At 54.3% G+C, this 18,528-nt stretch overlaps 1 protein-coding gene across 1 annotated transcript; it reads right to left on the bottom strand.

Moving 5' to 3' along the window:
- Positions 1–12,382: 12,382 nt before the first annotated feature.
- Positions 12,383–13,261, bottom strand: HES2 (hes family bHLH transcription factor 2; the record flags this gene model as incomplete). The annotated part of the gene is made up of 4 exons (XM_080802458.1): positions 12,383–12,645; positions 12,736–12,835; positions 13,034–13,129; positions 13,217–13,261. 4 exons carry the CDS (start codon positions 13,259–13,261, stop codon positions 12,383–12,385), a joined length of 504 nt encoding a protein of 167 aa, XP_080658584.1.
- Between the last annotated feature and the right edge of the window lie 5,267 nt (positions 13,262–18,528).

Raw genomic sequence — 18,528 nt, 5'->3', positions numbered from 1 at the left:
TTAGATATTGATAAGTAAAGCACACGTGCAGACAAAATGCACAAACCTTAATTGTACAGTTAATTATCAACTTATAATTACAAAATATAATTTTATGTAGGGGCGCCCAGGTGGCTCCATTGGTTAAGTGTCTGTCTTCAGCTCAGGTCATGATCCTGGAGTCCTGGGATCGAGCCCCGAGTCAGGCTCCCCGCTCACCGGGGAGTCTGCTTCTCTCTCTCCCTCTGCTCCTCTCCCAGCTTGTACTCTCTCTCTCTCAAACAAAATCTTAAATATATATATAGTATAATTTTATACGATTTATATAACAAACAATAGTTATAATTTACAATAAATAATTACAATTGTAATAATAAATGATTGCTATAATTTATGTTAATTATAAAAGAAGTGCACCCATTAACACCCCAGACCATCAATAACAACCACTCCAGCACGAAGAAGGCTCCCATCTGTCCTCTCCTCCTGGGTAAAGGTGATCGTTGCACACAACCATCAGTGTGGGGGGTGGCTGTGGTTACTTCTGGGAGAAGTAGTTGGCTTGCGTTTGTCAATCTGTGGTAACTATGACCCCAACCAAAGGCAGATGCTTAACGAGTAAGCCACCCAGGCGCCCCTTTTATTTTCATTCTTTAACATACACAGGGTGGGACGCCTGGGTGGCGATGGGTCGTGATCAACTCTGGGTCATGATCCCAGAGTTCGAAGATTGAGCCCCGGGTCGGGCTCCTTGCTCAGCGGGGAGCCTCCTTCTCCCTCTGCCTGCTGCTCCCCCTGCTTGTGCTCTCTCTGACAAAAAGTAAAATCTTTAAAATATATACACACATACAGGGTTTTTCAAGAGGCTACCTGATGTGTGATGAAACTATGTAATGAAATCAGTGAATATTTGGAAGATCTGCATGACTTGGAGGACTGATATTTTTCAGAAGGTTAACGCGTGTCCTTATGTAATCACACGTGGGTAAAGCCCAGTTCAAAATGCCAGATAGGGGCACCTGGCTGGCTCAGCCAGGGAGCGTGTGACTCTTGATCTCAAGGGTGTGAGTTCGAGCCACACACTGGATGTAACACTCACTTAAAAAAAAAAAAGTCAGATCAGTGGAGTTGGATGTAACAGAGCATGAAAAAGTAGTATGTCAATATGGTTTCAGATCCTACATTGTCTCAGCTTCAAGGAGATAGCACACATTGTTTGGGCGTAGTAGCAAAGAAAAATATCCACAATTGTCTTCTTTTTTTTTTTAAGATTTTATTTATTTATTTGACAGAGAGAGACATTACAAGTAGGCGGAGAGGCAGGCAGAAAGAGAGGAGGAAGCAGGCTGAGCAGAGAGCCTGATGCGGGGCTTGGACCCAGGTCCCTGAGATCATGACCCGAGCCGAAGGCAGAGGCTTTAACCCACTGAGCCATACAGGCGCCCCTCCTTTTTTTTTTTTTTTTTTTGAGATTTTATTTATTTGAGAGAGACGGAAAGCATGAGAGAGAAAACAGTGAGTGGCAGTGGGGGACAGGAACGGCAGAGGAAGAGGAAGAAGCAGGCTCCCCACGGAGCAGGGAGCCCACTGCGGGGCTCCATCCCAGGACCCTGGGACCAGGACCTGAGCCAAAAGCAGACACTTAACCGACTGAGCCACCCAGGCGCCCCTATCCACAATTTTCTGAAAACACTTTTGAAATATTAAAATACTCCTTCTTTTTCCAACTATGTATTTATGTGTGTTTTCACAAGCTTCCACAGAAACAAATGTATCAAAACATATTGAGAACAGAAGGAGCTAGGAAAATCCAGCTGTCTTCTGTTAATAGCCACAGCGCAGAGATTTGCAAAGCCACAAAACAGTGTCACTCTTGTCCCCCAAATTTTTGTTTCCAAAAATATAGTTCTTACTGAAAATAAGTTGTATATGCTAACATATAATGCATGTATTATTTTTAGTAAGTTGATACACAGTTTTAAAATTTCTTTTTAATTTCTAGTAGAGTAAATATCAATAGATATAATCTACATAAAGCTGATTTTATAGATTTCTTTTCTTTAAGATTTTACTTATTTATTTGACAGAGATCACAAGGAGGCAGAGAGACAGGCAGAGAGAGAGGGGGAAGCAGGCTCCCTGCTGAGCAGAGAGCCCAATGCGGGGCTTGATCCCAGGATCCTGAGATCATGACCTGAGCCGAAGGCAGAGGCTTAACCCACTGAGCCACCCAGGCACCCCATAAAGCTGATTTTAAAACATTTCTTCCAGGGGCGCTTGGGTAGCTCATTTGCTTGAGTGTCCGACTCGGTTTTGGCTCAGGTCATGATCTCAGGGTCATGAGATCGAGCCCCTCTCACTCTCTCTCTGTCAAATAAATAAATAAAATCTTCCTTTAAAAAAGATTTTATTTATTTATTTGACAGAGACACAGCGAGAGAGGGAACACAGGCAGCGGGAGTGGGAGAGGGAGAAGCAGGCTCCCCGCTGAGCAGGGAGCCCGACGTGGGGCTCCATCCCAGAACCCTGGGATCATGACCTGAGGCCAAGACAGATGCTTAAGGACTGAGTCATCCAGGCACCCCAATAAATAAAATCTTAAAAAAAAGTAAAACGTCTTCCAACAATGGTTTGAGTCAACGATAGTACACCACGTAGACCAGCTGTCTAGGGCTGCCGTAATGAAGTACCACACACTGCATGGCTTAAAACAACAGAAAACAATGTTTAAAAGATTTTATTTAGGGACGCCTGGGTGGCTCAGTTGGTTAAGCGACTGCCTTCGGCTCAGGTCATGATCCCAGCGTCCTGGGATCGAGTCCCACATCGGGCTCCTTGCTCAGCAGGGAGCCTGCTTCTCCCTCTGCCTCTGCCTGCCTCTCTGTCTGCCTGTGCTCACTCTCTCTGACAAATAAATAAATAAAATCTTAAAAAAAAAAACAACTTTCTTATAAAAAAAAAAAGATTTTATTTATTTCTTTGACAGAGAGAGCTCACAAGAAGACAGGCAGGCAGAGAGAGAGAGGGGGGAAGCAGGTTCCCTGCCTAGCAGAGAGCCCGATGCGGGGCTCGATCCCAGGACCCTGGGATCATGACCTGAGCCGAAAGCAGAGGTTTTAACCCACTGAGCCACCCAGGCGCCCCAAAACAACAGAAATTTATTTTCTCCCAGTTCGGAAGCCAGCAGTCCCCGATCAAGGTGTCAGCAGGGCAGTGCTCTCTCTGAAGGCTAGGGAAGAGCGCTCCTGGTGTGTTCTGGCTCCTGGTGGCCCCACTTTAACTTCAGGCCGCACCACTCCAGCCTCTGGCCTGTCTCCGCATGGCCACCTTCTCTCTGTGTCCCTGCGGTCCTCACTCTCATCGGGACACGAATCACTGTATTTAGAGCCCACCTTAATCCAGTGTGACCCACCTTTACTTAATTACACCAGGAAAGATCCTATTTCCAAATAATGTCACATCCCGAAGTTCTAGGAAGGCAGGAGTTTTTAGGGGGGCACAACTGAGGCCACTGCAATTAGTACGTTACTGGAAAGAAGCGCCCTAAACGGTATGATCTTCCAGGAAGTCAAGTAATGTGCTGGGAGCAGGAGTGAGGGAAAGCGGGACTGGCCTCGTCCCTGTAGGACACGAGCCTTGTAGGACCTGCCCTGCCTCCTCTCCTGGCCATGAGGTAAATAACTGGGATTAAATGACCCCAGAGCCTGGCTGGGCCGTGCTGGAGCTGGTGATGGAGGAGGGACCACAAGCCAAGGAGCTGCAGGTTCTGGAGAGAAGACATGGTGGGAGATTCCAAGGATGCTCCAAGCGGGTAGAAAACAGAGTTGGTAAAGGGAGCGGGTATTGCCCTGACAGCGTCAACCTGGGACACGGGCTCTATCACAGCGGCATTTATATGTTGAGATGGTGCAGTCGTGTGGCTAAGGTGGCTCTTAGAGGCATGACCACATGATGACTCACTCTCAGGGAGGCCGGGCGCACCTAAAGCGCTCAGAGAAGGGGCGGAGCTTCTGTGGACATGTTAGCTGTGTAAGGCTAGAAAAAGCCCCAGATGACTTGGAGGATGGACGTTTACCAAACCAGGAAGGAAGGCACAGCAAAGGGACACCAGCATCCCTATGCAGCGGATTCCATTGCAGGAACAAGGTCACTGTCATCCCGGGATGACAGACTCCCAGACCGCAAAGGCCTGATGGCAGCACTGACCTGTGAGATGCCAGGAGATCAGAATGATTGTAATGAGGGACAGAGACAAGGTGGCAGTCAGGGAGGCCTGATCCACCGCGTTACAGGGACAGCTATGAAAACTCAGCCTCCCCGGCAGGGGGGCAAAACAGACAGGCAGCCAACGAGGGGACTGCTCGGTCTATACAAACAGAAGAAATAAAAGATGATCACCAGGGACTATAGCAGTTGCCCCAATACAAAGTAATGAGTCCTTGCCTGCGTTCCGTGAACCTGAGACAATGTTTGGATCTGGAACCCACTGACCGAAGCAAGGCGGGGACCCCAGGACCTCGAGACACAAAGCAAATGTATGGAGCCATGATTCCTCCCAGACTCTCACCAAGGAACCCACGGCACTTACGTAACTGTGCCCTCGGCAAGGTGTAATGTGCGAACATTTCCCGGACCGTTGGACACAGAGTCCAAGTTCACATGGGTCCTCGAAGATCCAAAATGTCATTATATGTCCCTCTTTGGGTGGGGATGTCAGTGGCTCACGATGGGTCCACTAAGTGTGTGAACACTGTGGTCATTTCTCTGGTCCTCCAAAGTGTAATTGGAATATAGAAACTTTTATTTGGCACATCCCTTAGCTCTGTGGCCTGTAGGGTAAGACCTATCCTAGTGGGGAAGGTCAAGTGTAAGCCCGTAAATCAGCAACCTCCTGGGGTTTCGACACTTGCATCTGAACTACGGGGAAGCAATATTATGACGTTTGGGTTATGAGACTACAGAATGGTGAGACATGGGATAGTCTGTCCCTTTGGTTCGGTTTGCACAACTCTACACACATTATAGAATCCTTTCATACCTGAGCGAAATGTGACAGAGTCATATCACTGACGTCGGGGAAGCGAAGGACTCAGTACAATATGCTTTTAAGCTTTTATGCTTTTATTTACCAAAGGTAAATAAAAAAGATGCAGAAGGATGAATGAAAGCATTAGTGGGGAAAATACTGTCTCTTAATTGAACGCCCTCCCAGGCCATTCTGTGTCTAGAAGTGAAGCACTAAAACACATATCTATCCGTGCATATCATTTTCTTTTTTTTTTTAAGATTTTATTTATTTATTTGACAGAGATCACAGGAGATCACAGGTAGGCAGAGAGGCAGGCAGAGAGAGAGGGGAAGCAGGTTCCCCGCTGAGCAGAGAGCCCAATCCCAGGACCCCGAGACCATGACCAGAGCCGAAGACAGATACTTAACCAACCACTGAGCCACCCAGGCACCCCCATTCTCTTAAATAGAGCACTAATTTTGGAAGAGAAGGATAGTTAGCATCTGTTGAATCATCAGTATGTATACTAAAAAGTTGCTAAAGTTACCATTAAATTACTAACAAATTATTTCTTTCTTTTTTAAAAAGAGTAAACACTATACCCAACATGGGCCTCAAACTCATGGTCCCAAGATTAAAAGTCACAAGCTCCAATGACAGAGCCCACCAGGAACCCCTTTTTCCTTTTTTTTTTTAAAAAAACAAGTTATTTTCTTTTTCTAAATTTTATTTATTTATTCGACAGAGAGAGAGATCACAAGGAGGCAGCAGGCAGAGAGAGAAGGAAGCAGGTTCCCTGCTGAGCAGAGAGCCTGATGCGGGACTTGATCCCACGACCATGAGAATATGATCTGAGCCAAAGGCAGAGGCTTAACCCACTGAGCTAACCAGGTGCCCCAACAAATTATTTTCTTTCATGTGCAAACCTCTCAGAAAACTGGACAGCTATAGGAATAAGAATGAAACTGGACCCCTTTCACACACACACACACACACACACACACACACACACGCACACACTCACAATGGATTAGAGACCAAAACCTGAGACCTGAAACCATAAAACTCCTAGAGAAAACACAAGCAGTAATCTCTGTGACATCAGTCACAACATTTTTCTAGATCTGTCTCTTCAGACAAGGGAAACAAGAACAAAATGAAACTATTGCGACGACATCAAAATAAAAAGCTTTTGCCCCACGACAGTAACCATCAACAAAACAACAAGGCAGCCTACCGGATGGGAGAAGATATTTGCAGATAATACATCCGATAAGGGGTTAATTTCCAAAATATAGGAAGCACTTATACAACTCAGCACCAAAAAACCAAATAGTCTGATTAAAGTGGGCAGAAGACACAAACAGACATTTTTCTAAAGACATACAAATGGCCAACAGACACATGAAAAGATGCTCAACATCACTAATTATCAGGGAAACGCACATCAAAACCACAATGAGGGCGCCTGGGTGGCTCAGTGGGTTAAGCCTCTGCCTTCGGCTCAGGTCATGATCTCAGGATCCTGGGATCGAGTCCCGCATCGGGCTCTCTGCTCAGCAGGGAGCCTGCTTCCTCCTCTCTCTCTCTCTGCCTCTCTGCCTACTTCTGATCTCTCTCTGTCAAATAAATAAATAAAAAATCTTAAAAAAAAAAAAAAAAAAACCACAATGAGACATCACCTCATACCTGCCAGGACGGCCAGAGTCAAAAAGGCAAGAAACAACAGGTGTTGGCAAGGATGCGGTGGGAAAGGAGCCCTCATATGCCTTTGGTAGGAATGCAAATTGGTGCAGCCACTGTGGCAAACAGGTTCTTCAAAAAATTCAAAATAGAACTACCATATGATCCAGTAACTCCATTACTGGTATCTACCCAAAGAAAACAAATATATATAATATATATTTGAGAGATATATATTGAGAGATAAATAGAATGTTACTCAGCCATAGAAGAGAATGAGATCTTATCATCTGTGACAACATGGGTGGACCTAGAAGGTATTACGCTAAGCAAAAGAAATCAGGGAAAGAGAAACATTGTATGATTTCGTGCCTATGTGGAATCTAGGAAGCACAATGGATGAATAAACAAAGAAAAAAGGGGACCAAAAAACAGACTCCTAAATACAGAGAACAAACTGGTGGTTGTCAGAGAGGGGGTGGGTGGGGGATGGGTGGAACAGATAAAGAGGATTAAGACTTCTCAAGATGGGCACAGAGGGGTATATAGAATTGTTAAATCACATACTACGCACCTGAAGCCCATATAATACCGTATGTAAATTATACTTCAATTTTTTTTTAGTGGTCGAAAAAAATGCAGAACTCTGTCCCCAACCAGGATAGTACATCAAAACAGTCTAGATCCCCAGAGTGGCAAAAATTTGACAGTCTTAAAAGACCTAGAGGATGCATCATAGCTTAATTTATCTCTCTGCCCAACGTGGGGCTCAAACTCAAAACCCCGAGATCAAGAGTCACATGCTCTACCAACTGAGACAGCCAGGCGCCCCACCTATCATAGCTTAATTCGATTGGCCAGTCTACTTCCCGCGAAAACCAGGTGCATCTTCTAAAACAGCCTATTGCAGACTTAATTGAGTAGTAGCCCCAACTGCAGATATGGTCTCTTTTCATTCATTTATTCTCTTCTTCCCTCTCCTTTTTTCCCTTCTCCGCCTCCTCCTTTCCTCTTCCTCCTCTTCCATCTTCTTTTTTTTCTTTTTTAAGATTTTATTTATTCATTTGACAGACAGAGATCACAAGTAGGCAGAGAGGCAGGCAGTGGGGTGGGGTGGGGAGCAGGCTCCCTGTTGAGCAGAGAGCTCAACAATTCGGGACTGGATCCCAGGACCCTGAGATCGTGACCTGAGCCAAAGGCAGAAGCTTAACCCACTGAGCCACCCAGGTGCCCCCTTCCTCCTTCTTCTTTGGTGGTAAAATACACATAGTATTTACCATCTTAAAGATTTCTCGGTGTGCAGTTCAGTGCCATTAAGTACATTGACCTTGTTAATGGAACCACCAACACCATCCATCCCCAGGACTCTTTATCTTGCAAAAGTGGATCTCTGTCTCCCCTGAGCACTAACTCCCTCTTCCCTTCTCCCAGTCTTTGGCACCCACCATCCTCAGAGGCAGTGTCTTTGCCGGAGTGGACTAACCCGGCCTCAAGTGCATGGTGTGAGGCTACTGACTCAGACACCGGCTATCAGAAGTCCTGGAGGTGGGACCTGGAAATCTGCTTTTCACAAGCTTCCCAGAAAGAGGTAAAGAAAAAAAGTGTCACAAATGCTGTAAATGTTTGTGTAAATATGTATCTTGTAATATAATAGTCTGTAATGAATGGGTGCAGCGAGTGGAAGGCATTTACCTTATTATTGTCATTTGAGCATTCTGGACTCTTAGACTGGGGTGTTGAGAGTCCGTTCTGAATTTACCAGGGGCTGACGAAGCGCAAGCTCAGATCTGCTCCCAAGCCAGGGCATGGCGTGGTGGAACGTTCTGGAACCGAGGAAAGGCCAGGGCTGTCACCAGAAAGTGTGTCCGATGAATGGCTTAGAAAAAAACCAGAACCGCAGACATCAGTCTGGAGGCACCGCTGGCTTGATGTGACTTAGTTTTTCACTCCGAGTATTTATTTTCACAGCAAGTCTGTATTCGTAATTTTATATTAGAATATATCCCTCCAAAACCTGGATCTGCCTCTGATTTCTGAGGTCTAGGATGGTTCTTCGTTCTTTAAGATGTTGGCCCCACTCTCCCTCTGGTTTGTAATCTACCAAGCACCATGGCAGGGAGCTCTGGACCCAGCCTGTGCGACGGAACCAGCAGTGGGCTCATAATCGGCGTGGGGTCTCTTTCCTTCACCCGCAGGGCGGGGAACCCCGCCTCCCAAAGCAGGCTCCTGTCACCAGCCACCGGGCCCCGGCTCCCACCTGCCCTGCAATGGATCTCGGTGACAAGACACCACGCGTGCACGTGGGCACGTTGGGCGTGCCCATTAAGTGCCTTTCTCACGCCCCTGAACCCATTCAAAGTTTCTTTATTGCTGCCTTAAGTGCCTAGGGCTTTGCCAGGCCCTCTTAAAAGCCAGAGTGAAACTAGTTGCTCCCTGGGAACCCTCAGTGGGTGGCAGCCTTCTCCTCCACATCACATGCCCAGGCAGCTCCCTACAGGGCGGTCACCCAGCTATGCAGGGACACACACACACATGCACACGCAGGTACGCAGTCAGTACCCCCAAGACACCGCCACACTGGTAAGCAGCCAGGCAGGAAGTAAAACCAAAAGGGAAAAACACCATTGGCTAGGTTAGTTCTTCTCTGGGATATCTACAGCAACCTGGTGTTTTTGTTTTTGTTTTTTAAGATTTTATTTATTTATTCATTTGACAGAGATCACAAGTAGGCAGAGAGGTAGGCGGGGTTGGGGGCCGGGGGGAAGCAGGCTCCCCGCCCAGCAGAGAGCCCAGTGCGGGGCTCGATCCCAGGACCTGGGATCATGACTGGCGGAAGGCAGAGGTTTTAACCCACTGAGCGACCCAGGTGCTCCCCTGGTGTGTTTTTAAAAAGTAAATACAGATGCAAGCTGACATTTCTAGCAGGAGGTAGCTGCCCACAAGCACCTCCCTCCGTCCCCCTCCTCCCCCCACCCTGTCTCCAGCGTGGTCATCCCAAAGCATGATGGGGATGGGGTGGTTCAGCACAGCCACAGATTTTTTTCCCCAGACATTGCCCTCAGGCTATGCTCCTTCTGACCCTATTACAGAGAAACCAGTGGGAGACTCATTGGCAGAGTCTGGGCATCCCAGGTAGAGCAGAGCAATTTGCAAATGTTTGTTAAAAGAGTCCTCCTGGGGGGCGCCTGGGGGGCTCAGTGGGTTAAAGCCTCTGCCTTCGGCTCAGGTCATGATCCCAGGGTCTTGGGATCGAGCCCGCATTGGGCTCTCTGCTCAGCAGGGAGCCTGCTTCCTCCTCTCTCTCTGCCTGCCTCTCTGCCTACTTGTGATTTCTGTCTGTCAAATAAATAAACAAAATCTTAAAAAAAAAAAAAAAGAGTCCTCCTGGGCAACCTGTGCTTCCTCCTCACTCGTGGAAGCAAGATTTGCCCTTTCCAAATTACCTGGCACCGGGGGTGGGGGACACATGTGGGTTTGGCCCCAGCCTGAGCTTCCCAGACAGTTCTGTGCTCTGGTCAAAGGATCATTTCACCCACCGGTTTGTGAGACGCAGGAGCCTTTTCTCCAGCCAAGCGTGATAACCAGACAGAGTTCAACAGACTCAGTCATGGGACCACGGCAGAGGGGGCATCATAAGAGCTGGCCAGCGGGCACCACGTGGGCCTGAGTGAGGCCGCCTCCCTCCCACCCAGAAGAAGCCTGCAGGAACACCTGGGGAGCCTGCAGGCGTCCCAAGGAGGAAGCCAGTGTTCTCCCAGTTTCATGAGCTCAGCACACACCTTCTGGGCAGCTCTTGCCCATCCCTGCTGGGAAACTGGCCCAGAACCCTGCCCACCCGGGCATGCCTCAGCTCCCTGCCAGGGCCTGGGGGGCTGCCCGGTTCAGGTTCCCTGGAACGCCTGATCCCGTGAGTCACTGGCTCGTGCACGCTCCCGTCCTCCCTGACTCCTGGCATTATGGCTTGACTGGAGTCAGGGGCTCAGAAGCAAGAATGACCCCAATATGAGCAAATATGACCCAAAGGAGGAAAGAGGCCTCTGGCAGACCAGTTCTTACACAGTTCAAACCTATATGGAAAGCTCTTATTTATTAGGAAAAAGGAGCCTGCTCAGTGTGTGCCCAACACGGAGTCCTTGACCCAGCGAGGACACTTGACATCATGTGGTGCACGTGGGTTACCTGTCCCTTCTCCAGTCGCTCCCAGCGGCTCAGGAGAGCAAGCTTACATTCTCAGGAACAGGGGAAGCAAGCGGACACTGCTCTCTGCTCTCCACACATGCCCCCACATTTGTCCTCGGGACACACAGGCTTTGGTGGAACAGAGTTTCAAAGTGACGTTTGGGACTGGGGGTAGGAGTTGAGGCCAAAGTGTTCAAGACGGCTGTGGTCCGGTGACATCACCTGCTCGTTAGCTTACGATATTTACTGAGCAGCCCTCACGTGCTGAGTTCCCTGGGGACACAGAGGTAGGCTCAGCCCTCACCCTGCCCTGCAGGAGCCTGCAGTCCAACCAGCTGGGCCTGTGAGGACGCAGGACAGCACACCTTGCCGGGGGCTCCCCTGCTGTCTTAACATGGACTCCTCCCATAACGCCCACAGCTTCCCACATCTGGCCCCCCAAGTCAGTGCCCGGGTCCCCATGGGCTTCTGTGCCATAGCTGGATCTAGCGAACCCCCACCCTGGCAGCTCTCTTGTCCCTAGTGCCCTGGTCCCTCGCTCAGGATGTTGGACTGGAGACAGCTGGGAGTCCCAACCTCCTTCGAGTGTTCAGCGTATCCCGATGAACCTGCGGAGTGACCAGCAGGCCGCAGGAGCCCCTGCCTTCTCCTGGGCACCCGTGACTGGGGGCCACAGGCCCCTCCGTGAGTCTCCTCAGACTCCCCTTGCTTTCAGCCAGAGGGACAAGAAGTCTGAAAAGCAGGTGGCTCCGGCGACCTGTCCTGACAAGGAGCAGGGAACAGTTGGCAAGAGAAAACGAGGGAAGGTGTTTCCTGTCCCCGTACTTGCCATTATCTGCAAGGAAGTGGAATAGGCCTGCTCGCCAGACGCCGGCACTGACTCACGCTTCCTTGAGGGCACCGGGCACCCTCCTTCTCAGCCCGCCCCTTCCTCACACCCCAAGGCCCCCTAGACAGGGTGTGTGGTACACAGGCGGGAGCTGAATGGGGGGAAATAAGTCCTTCCCAGGGCTGCCCCCTGTCCCTATAAACAAGAGAGCCCAGGAGTGGGGGTGATGGCTGCCCAGCCGGGAGAGCCCCTCTAGTGTGTGTCCGGAGGTGCCTAAGCCCAGCCATAAGGAGGCAGCAAGCTACAAGTCAGAATAGAGGGCTGCACCCGGCTCAGGTGAGCTCCTGGCCCAGCCCTTTGGCCGGTGCCAGTGCTGGGCTCCGAGCCTCAGCTGCCTGCTCGTAGCTGGCCTAGGTGTACAGCCACTTCCAGCAGCTGGGGGGTGGGGGGGCTCTCCCCCCACACACACCTGCCCCCTTCTCCAGCCCAGGCACACAGGTTGGGCTGCTCTCCTTATTTCCTCCAGCTGAGCCCGCACGGCCTTCGGACGGCCGCACAGATCACAAACACCGGGGTCCAGCCTGGTGGTGGGTGCTGAGTTGGTGGCCCGCGCCGGTAACAGCAGCCGGCACCTCGCGTTTCCTCGGTCTGCCTGGCGCTCCCCGTCTCTTGCAGTCAGCAGGGTCCGTGGAGTGGCTGGCGGGCTACCAGGGCCTCCAGAGGCCGAGGCCGGGGCCGCGGGGAGGCGCGGGCGGCGCGGGCGCAGGTGCGGGCGGCGGGGAAGGCGCGGGCGGGCCGCAGGAGGCCCCAGCGCGCCCGCCGTCGGGGGTGGTGACGGCCGCTCTCCGCCGCAGGTGCTCCAGGAGGCGGGCGCTCACGGCTGGCTCCAGGACGCGCCAGGCGGGCAGCAGGCGGGCCAGACGAGCCAGGCAGGCGCGGTAGCCCTCGCCGTAGCTGTCCGGGGGCGCTGCGGACGCAGAGAGGCGTGAGGCGCGCGGTGGGGTGCGGGGCGGCAGGCGTGGGCCAGGGCGGGGGCGGGGCGGGGCGGGTCACTCACTGGGCGCCGCGGCCGCGCAGGAGGACGCGGGCAGCTCCTGCAGGAAGCGCACGGTCATTTCCAGGATGTCCGCCTTCTCCAGCTTCGAGTAGCGGGAGCTCTGCGCCCGGCCACGAGGGAGAGCAGAGACACGGACAAACGAGACAGATCTCCGGCGCCAGCCCCGCTCCGGCTCGGCCTCCCGCGCCACGCGGGGCCTGCTCGCCGGCTCCTTGGGCGAGGGCCCCTCAGGCCACCCGCCCTCCTCGCGCTGCGCCCCGGAGCTCCCACCCCGGCCCCCGAGCGCCCCGGCACCCACCTCCCTGCCCAGCAGCGGCAGGATGAGCCCCTTGAGCTGCCTGAGGCTTGCGTTGATGCGCGCGCGGCGGCGCTTCTCCAGCAGCGGCTTCAGGCTCTGCGGACGGGCCCCGAGGCCGAGGTTACGCGGGTCGCAGGCCCGGTCCCCGCCCCGGCCGCTCAGCCCTCACTCCCCAGCTCCTACCTTGCGCAGCTCCGTCGGGTCCCCCGCTCTCCGAGGCAGCCCCATGCTCTGCGGGGAAGCGGCGCGGCTGCGGGGCCCGCGTGTGGGAGACCTGTGCCCGCGCGGACAGCGAGCGCAGACCGGGGCCGGAGGGGATGTCCCGCGCTCTGCAGGAGCGGGCGCCGGAGGGGTGCGCACCACGCCAGCCGCCGGGCTTTAAGGAGGCGGTGTCGCCCGCCCCGCCCCGCCCCATCCCTCCCCGCGGAGTCTGGCTGCCTGCGGGTCCCACCTCCCGCCTTTGTTCCCTGGCGGGGTAGGTTCGGGAGGGGGACAGCGGAGCCCCTGCGGTGCCGCCCCTGGCCTTCGCATCCCATCTGCAGCGGGGTGGCGGGCCGAGGCCGCCCCCCAGCACCTGCACGGGTGTGTGTGGGCGGTGGCGGGCCGAGGGCGCCCCGCAGCACCTGCACGGGTGTGTGTGGGCGCCATCAAAGCCTTGACTGCCCTGAGCTCGCTCAGCCTGCGGTCCCTCCTCGACCAGCGCCGCCCTTCGAGCTCACCTCCTCCTCTGAGCCCCGCCCTAGGCCGGGCCGGGGGACCAAGCAGCGGCCGAGCCGCCGAGGCCCGGGCCTCAGTGAGCTCCCACCTAGGTTTCTAGCCAAGGGAAGGGACTCCCCCGCGAGCTGCTTGCGGACTGAGGGGCCGAGCTGGAAGAGGACACGGGAGGGAAGAGTCGACTCGCTCGGGCCTAGCCCCTGGGAACTGGCTGGTCGCCGAACTGCCTGCCCTGGCTCTAGTCACTCGGGAGAACCTTCCAGCGGCTCACCGAGTTAGGAATCATTGGGTTCTCCCGTGCTCAGTTTTGGATGGGTAAACTGAGGCCCAGAGAAGACGAGGCAATCCAGGAGCCCTGGGCTCATTTCATTTCCGCGGGCTCCGGCCGCGGGTTCCTACCGCGGGACGGTCGGAGCGCACGTGACGAGCGGGGCGGAGCGTTCCCGGGCGCCGGTTCCTCGCTGCCCGCCTCCGCCCCAGCGGTCCGCCGGACCCGCCTCCGCGCCGCGTGGCCGTTGCTGTACCAAACTGGCTGGGCGTCCCCCGCGCATATGCTCGGGGCTGCCCTCCCCCAACCGGCTGGCGGGGCAACGGACAGCCCGGCGGCGGGCACTGGGGACTGCGGGGCCGACCCGTGGGCGGATGGTGGGCGGGACCCACCGAGACTGGCCGGGAGGAGGTACCCTGGCTCGCAGCCGACAGGCGCTGTCCAGGGTGCTGGACGGGTCCCCCTACTCGTGCCGCCCAAACCCTGCCTCCGAGCCACACACCCGCCGCTCGCTCCAAGTGCCCCTACCCCATGCCCCCCAGCAGGGCCTGAGACGACCAGCATGGCAATCAGGAAGGGGCCCGGAGCAGTCGAGGTGACTGGGAGCTCAGGCCATCCATCCCCGTCTGTGGCACTTAAAGGACAAACTGGCCACCATTTATGGAGCACGTACTGTATGTCATGCCCTTTTTAGCCCTCACCTCCATTATCCCCCCTAACAGCCCTAATTATGAGAGTAAAACATTCAACACATTTGGCCCAGCAACGCCTGGGAATGCCCGAGCCCCTGTCCCCGTTGGCATCAATGAGCCCAGAGTACCTATAGGCCAGCCTCCTCCAAGGCAATGAATTGCTCTTTAAGGGCTCAGAAAAGGGCTCTGTGGATTACTTAGCGGATCACTAATGCCTCACATGTTCCCCCTCAGCACACACACTGGCGGACTCAACTCTGTGCCCGCGAGACCACCCTACACCAATGTCTGCATCTTTGTTGAGAGACTGTGATGCGAGCCCCTGGGGGAATGGTCTGGGAGGAAGACTCCTCCTAGAACATCCCCCTCCGTGCCTATGGACCACTGGAGAGTGAGATTGGGGGAGCAAACTCCCTTTTCAGTGCCGGTTACTCCAAATTTGAAGTTTCTTCTCCATTTTCCCTTTGCTGTGAAGGGCTTTGACCAGATGGTCCCACCTTTCCCTGCCACCAAAGGATTCTGGAGGTTTTGTTGGTTACCTGGAGGAAGCAGTTCCTTATAACCAAGGAAACAGGTAAGGCAGCTGAGTGGGCAGAGTGTGGGGGTGCAGGCTTTAGGGAAGGGTACAGTGAGGACACACTCCACCCCTGGTCCCTGCCCTTGAGTGGCGGGGAGAGATCTGAATGGGGTGTGAATGGCCTGAGCCCAGGAGAAGGATGAGAGGAGGCCTCCTGTGGGGACGGAGCGGACACCCCGGGGACACCGTGGAGGTGCTCTAAGCATTTGTGTCTCCTCAGGCAATATACATTAAAAAATAGAAACAAACAAATCTCTTGGTGCCTCAGTTTCCCCAGCTGCAAAATGGGGATAATGGTTGTACGTCTCTCATCGTCTCACTGTGTAGATTCATATGTAGGCAAAGACAAAATTGTTGTGTCTCGCCGTGGCCATTTGTATCACTCATTCCGTCTGCTGCGTGAAGGGTGCGTCACAGAAACTGAGGCAGCCTGGGTGGGCAGGCTACAGATAACAACCCACGGAAATACACCTCCCTCTCATCTGTCCAAAGCAGAGCCTGCGGCTAAGAAGGCAGCCTCAGACCCTGTCCCGGACCCATAGCCTCAAATCCAAGCATTTGATCGGCTTTGCCATCTCTTCCAGGCTGGTTCTCCCCACAGAACTCTCCTAGAATCACAACTACATGCCAGGTCAGCGGCTCGCAGGGTGACCTTGCTTTTAACAGCATCTCCCAGAATGAGACCTTCCAGCGGCAGCGTGTCCCGCCACCTGTGACCGAGGACTGAGTCCTCTCTGGGGTCTGGCACTGGGGACCAGAGACAATCCTGAGACAACTGGGGAGGGAGGGCCTCTCTGAGTGGCTTGGCCCCTCTGCCTCCCCAGCTTCTGAGCAGAGGTTCTGACCTGGGCTTCTGTGCCTGAGGCTTTCTCCCTGCCCACCACTCTCCAGGGGGCTCCCTGCTTCTTCCAAGATCCTGCGGGTAGCACCAATTCACCAAACCGGTTGATTCCGTTTTGCTTGTTGAGCAAAGGAATGTCACGTACCTCCCTCCAGCTTTTGCAGAAAATGCACTTTGACTGTTGGGAATGTTTCCTGTTTCCCTGAAGCTTAGAGAAGTTTAGAGAAGGTGGGGATCTGGCAGGTGACATTCCAGAGTCTGTCATACACTGTCCCTTCCAGCTGCTGGGTAATAGGGACAGACTTGAACGGTCGCTGCTGGGACGAGGGAACAGTGGTCAAGCTGGTAATGGTAGAACTGAGCCCTGCACTGGAGGGAGCCAAAGACCTGTGAAGGCCAGGGCATCTCTGTTCTCATGCCTTGATGTTAAAACCCAGTCGAGGGGCACCTGGGTGGCTTAGAGGGTTAAGCCTTTACCTTCAGCTCAGGTCATGATCTCAGGGTCCTGGGATCAAGCCCTGTGTCGGGCTCTCTGCTCAGCAGGGAGCCTGCTCCCCGCGGCCCCTCCCCCCCCCGCCTCTCTGCCTGCCTCTCTGCCTACTTGTGATCTCTGTCTATCAAATAAATAAATAAAATCATTAAAAAAAACAGTTGAGTGTAAGATTGGCTCTTTGTGGCAATAAATACCTCTGTGTTTAGGTTCAAATATATATATATACATATGCAGGTGAAGCTTAGCCTAGTGTCTGGGAAGCAGTAGGGTTTCCATAAATGTGTTCTTGTTGGCCTGGGCTCTCTAGAGGCTTCCTGGCAGAACCTGGTGGACCCAGGGGCACCCAGAAGGCCTGGGTCTCAGCCTGAGTGTAGGCAGTGTTCTCAGAGGAGTCTGAGAGGACAGTCAGCAAGGACAGCTGCTCACAAGTAACCTATCCATGGTAGAAGAGTCTCGGGCGTCTCCTCTGGGTTTGATCCCACATCGGCAACCAGCTCTGGTTTACAGAGGCACCTTGGAGCCCTGGAGGTAATCGTACACAGTGCCACCAGGTGGCAGCCCCCTGAGGCCCACACTAGGACCCCCACTGTTCCTGGAACCCTAGGTGCTGGGTGAAACAGCCCATGGCCAGACCCTCCCAGGGCTCCAGTGGGGAGGTGGGAGAAGGGAGGAACAGGAAAAGAAGGACACGGGCTGTTGCAACTTCGTGAGACATGCTGACTGTGCGCCCACAGCTACGCAGCCCCCGCCTTCTGGCAGCTCTCCCTCCTGTCCGGGGACTGTGCCTCCCTCCAGCTCCCATGAAAGGCTTCCGGCTATGCAGGTAGGCTGGTTTGGCGACTGCCTGTTCTCCCGACCCTCTGCTCTCCTGGAACCTTCCTGAGCCCTCAGAGGACGGTCCTGGCCCTGCTCCCTGGATGACTGCTCTGGTGCATCTCCCCACTGCCCCCAGCCTTTGCATTCCTACTTTCCCTTCTCCCCATTTGCCAGCCCCAGGCCCTCCAGCTCACCGTTGACTCCCCCCACCCCAGACAGAGGCTCTGGGTGCTCTCTGAGCCCCACAGCCTCTGGATCCAGAGACCTGAACCTCAAGCATCCCAGGCATTCCTGCCTTTTCCTCCTCTTTCTCCTGCCTCCAGGAGGCTCTGAGGACAATTCCTGGGGCCTGAAGGAACCCCAGAAGGCTGAGGGCCCAGCACCTGTCGCCCCACTTTGGCACAGACCCAGAGCCCCTCAGGGACTTGCGTGGCCTGTTCCTGCCCCAGGGTCTTTGCCTTTGCAGTCTGGCCTGCCTGGAATGCCCCTTCCTACCTTTCAGAACCCAGCCCACCGCACCTCCTCAGATGGACCTTTCCCTGACCACCCACGTAGTCCCCACACTCCCTCTCCAACCCCATAGTCCCGTTCTGGTGACACTCTTCACTCTCTGAAACGGCAGTAATTGTTTGCTGGCTCGCGCCCCCAGGGGCTGGAACTGCACGTCGTGGGCACTGGGTTGATGAATTAATTCGCTCGGGGGATCCGCGTGCCAGCGCCTGGATCTCAGATTCGAACCGTGCGGCCTCCCGGGGCGGTCTCTATTTATACGTGAGCTAAAGCCGGAGCGGAGTCCCGGGCGGGCGCAGTGGCCGCCTGCAGCCCGGAGTCCGGCCCTCGGCGCGGCGGGGGCGGGGCTGAGGCGGCGCGAGGGGCGGGGCCCAGGCTTAAGCCCGGCGCCCGCGGGGGCCCCCAGGCCCAGAGCGCCGCGGAGGCGGAGCGGATCCGGCGCGGCGGTGCGGGCCACAGACCCGGCGGGCAGGCGCTCCGCCTCCCCGAGCCGCAGGGCCCCGACGGCTCTCCCGCTGCCCCAGGACAGGTGCATGGCGCCCGGGGGAACGCGCTGAGCGGGTCGCGGCGCCGCGGACGGCACC

This window comes from Martes martes, assembly GCF_963455335.1.
Source record: "Martes martes genome assembly, chromosome: 4".
Taxonomy (NCBI): Eukaryota; Metazoa; Chordata; class Mammalia; order Carnivora; family Mustelidae; genus Martes; species Martes martes.
Note: the sequence above shows the minus strand (reverse complement) of the source record. Positions and strands in the feature narration are given on the sequence as shown.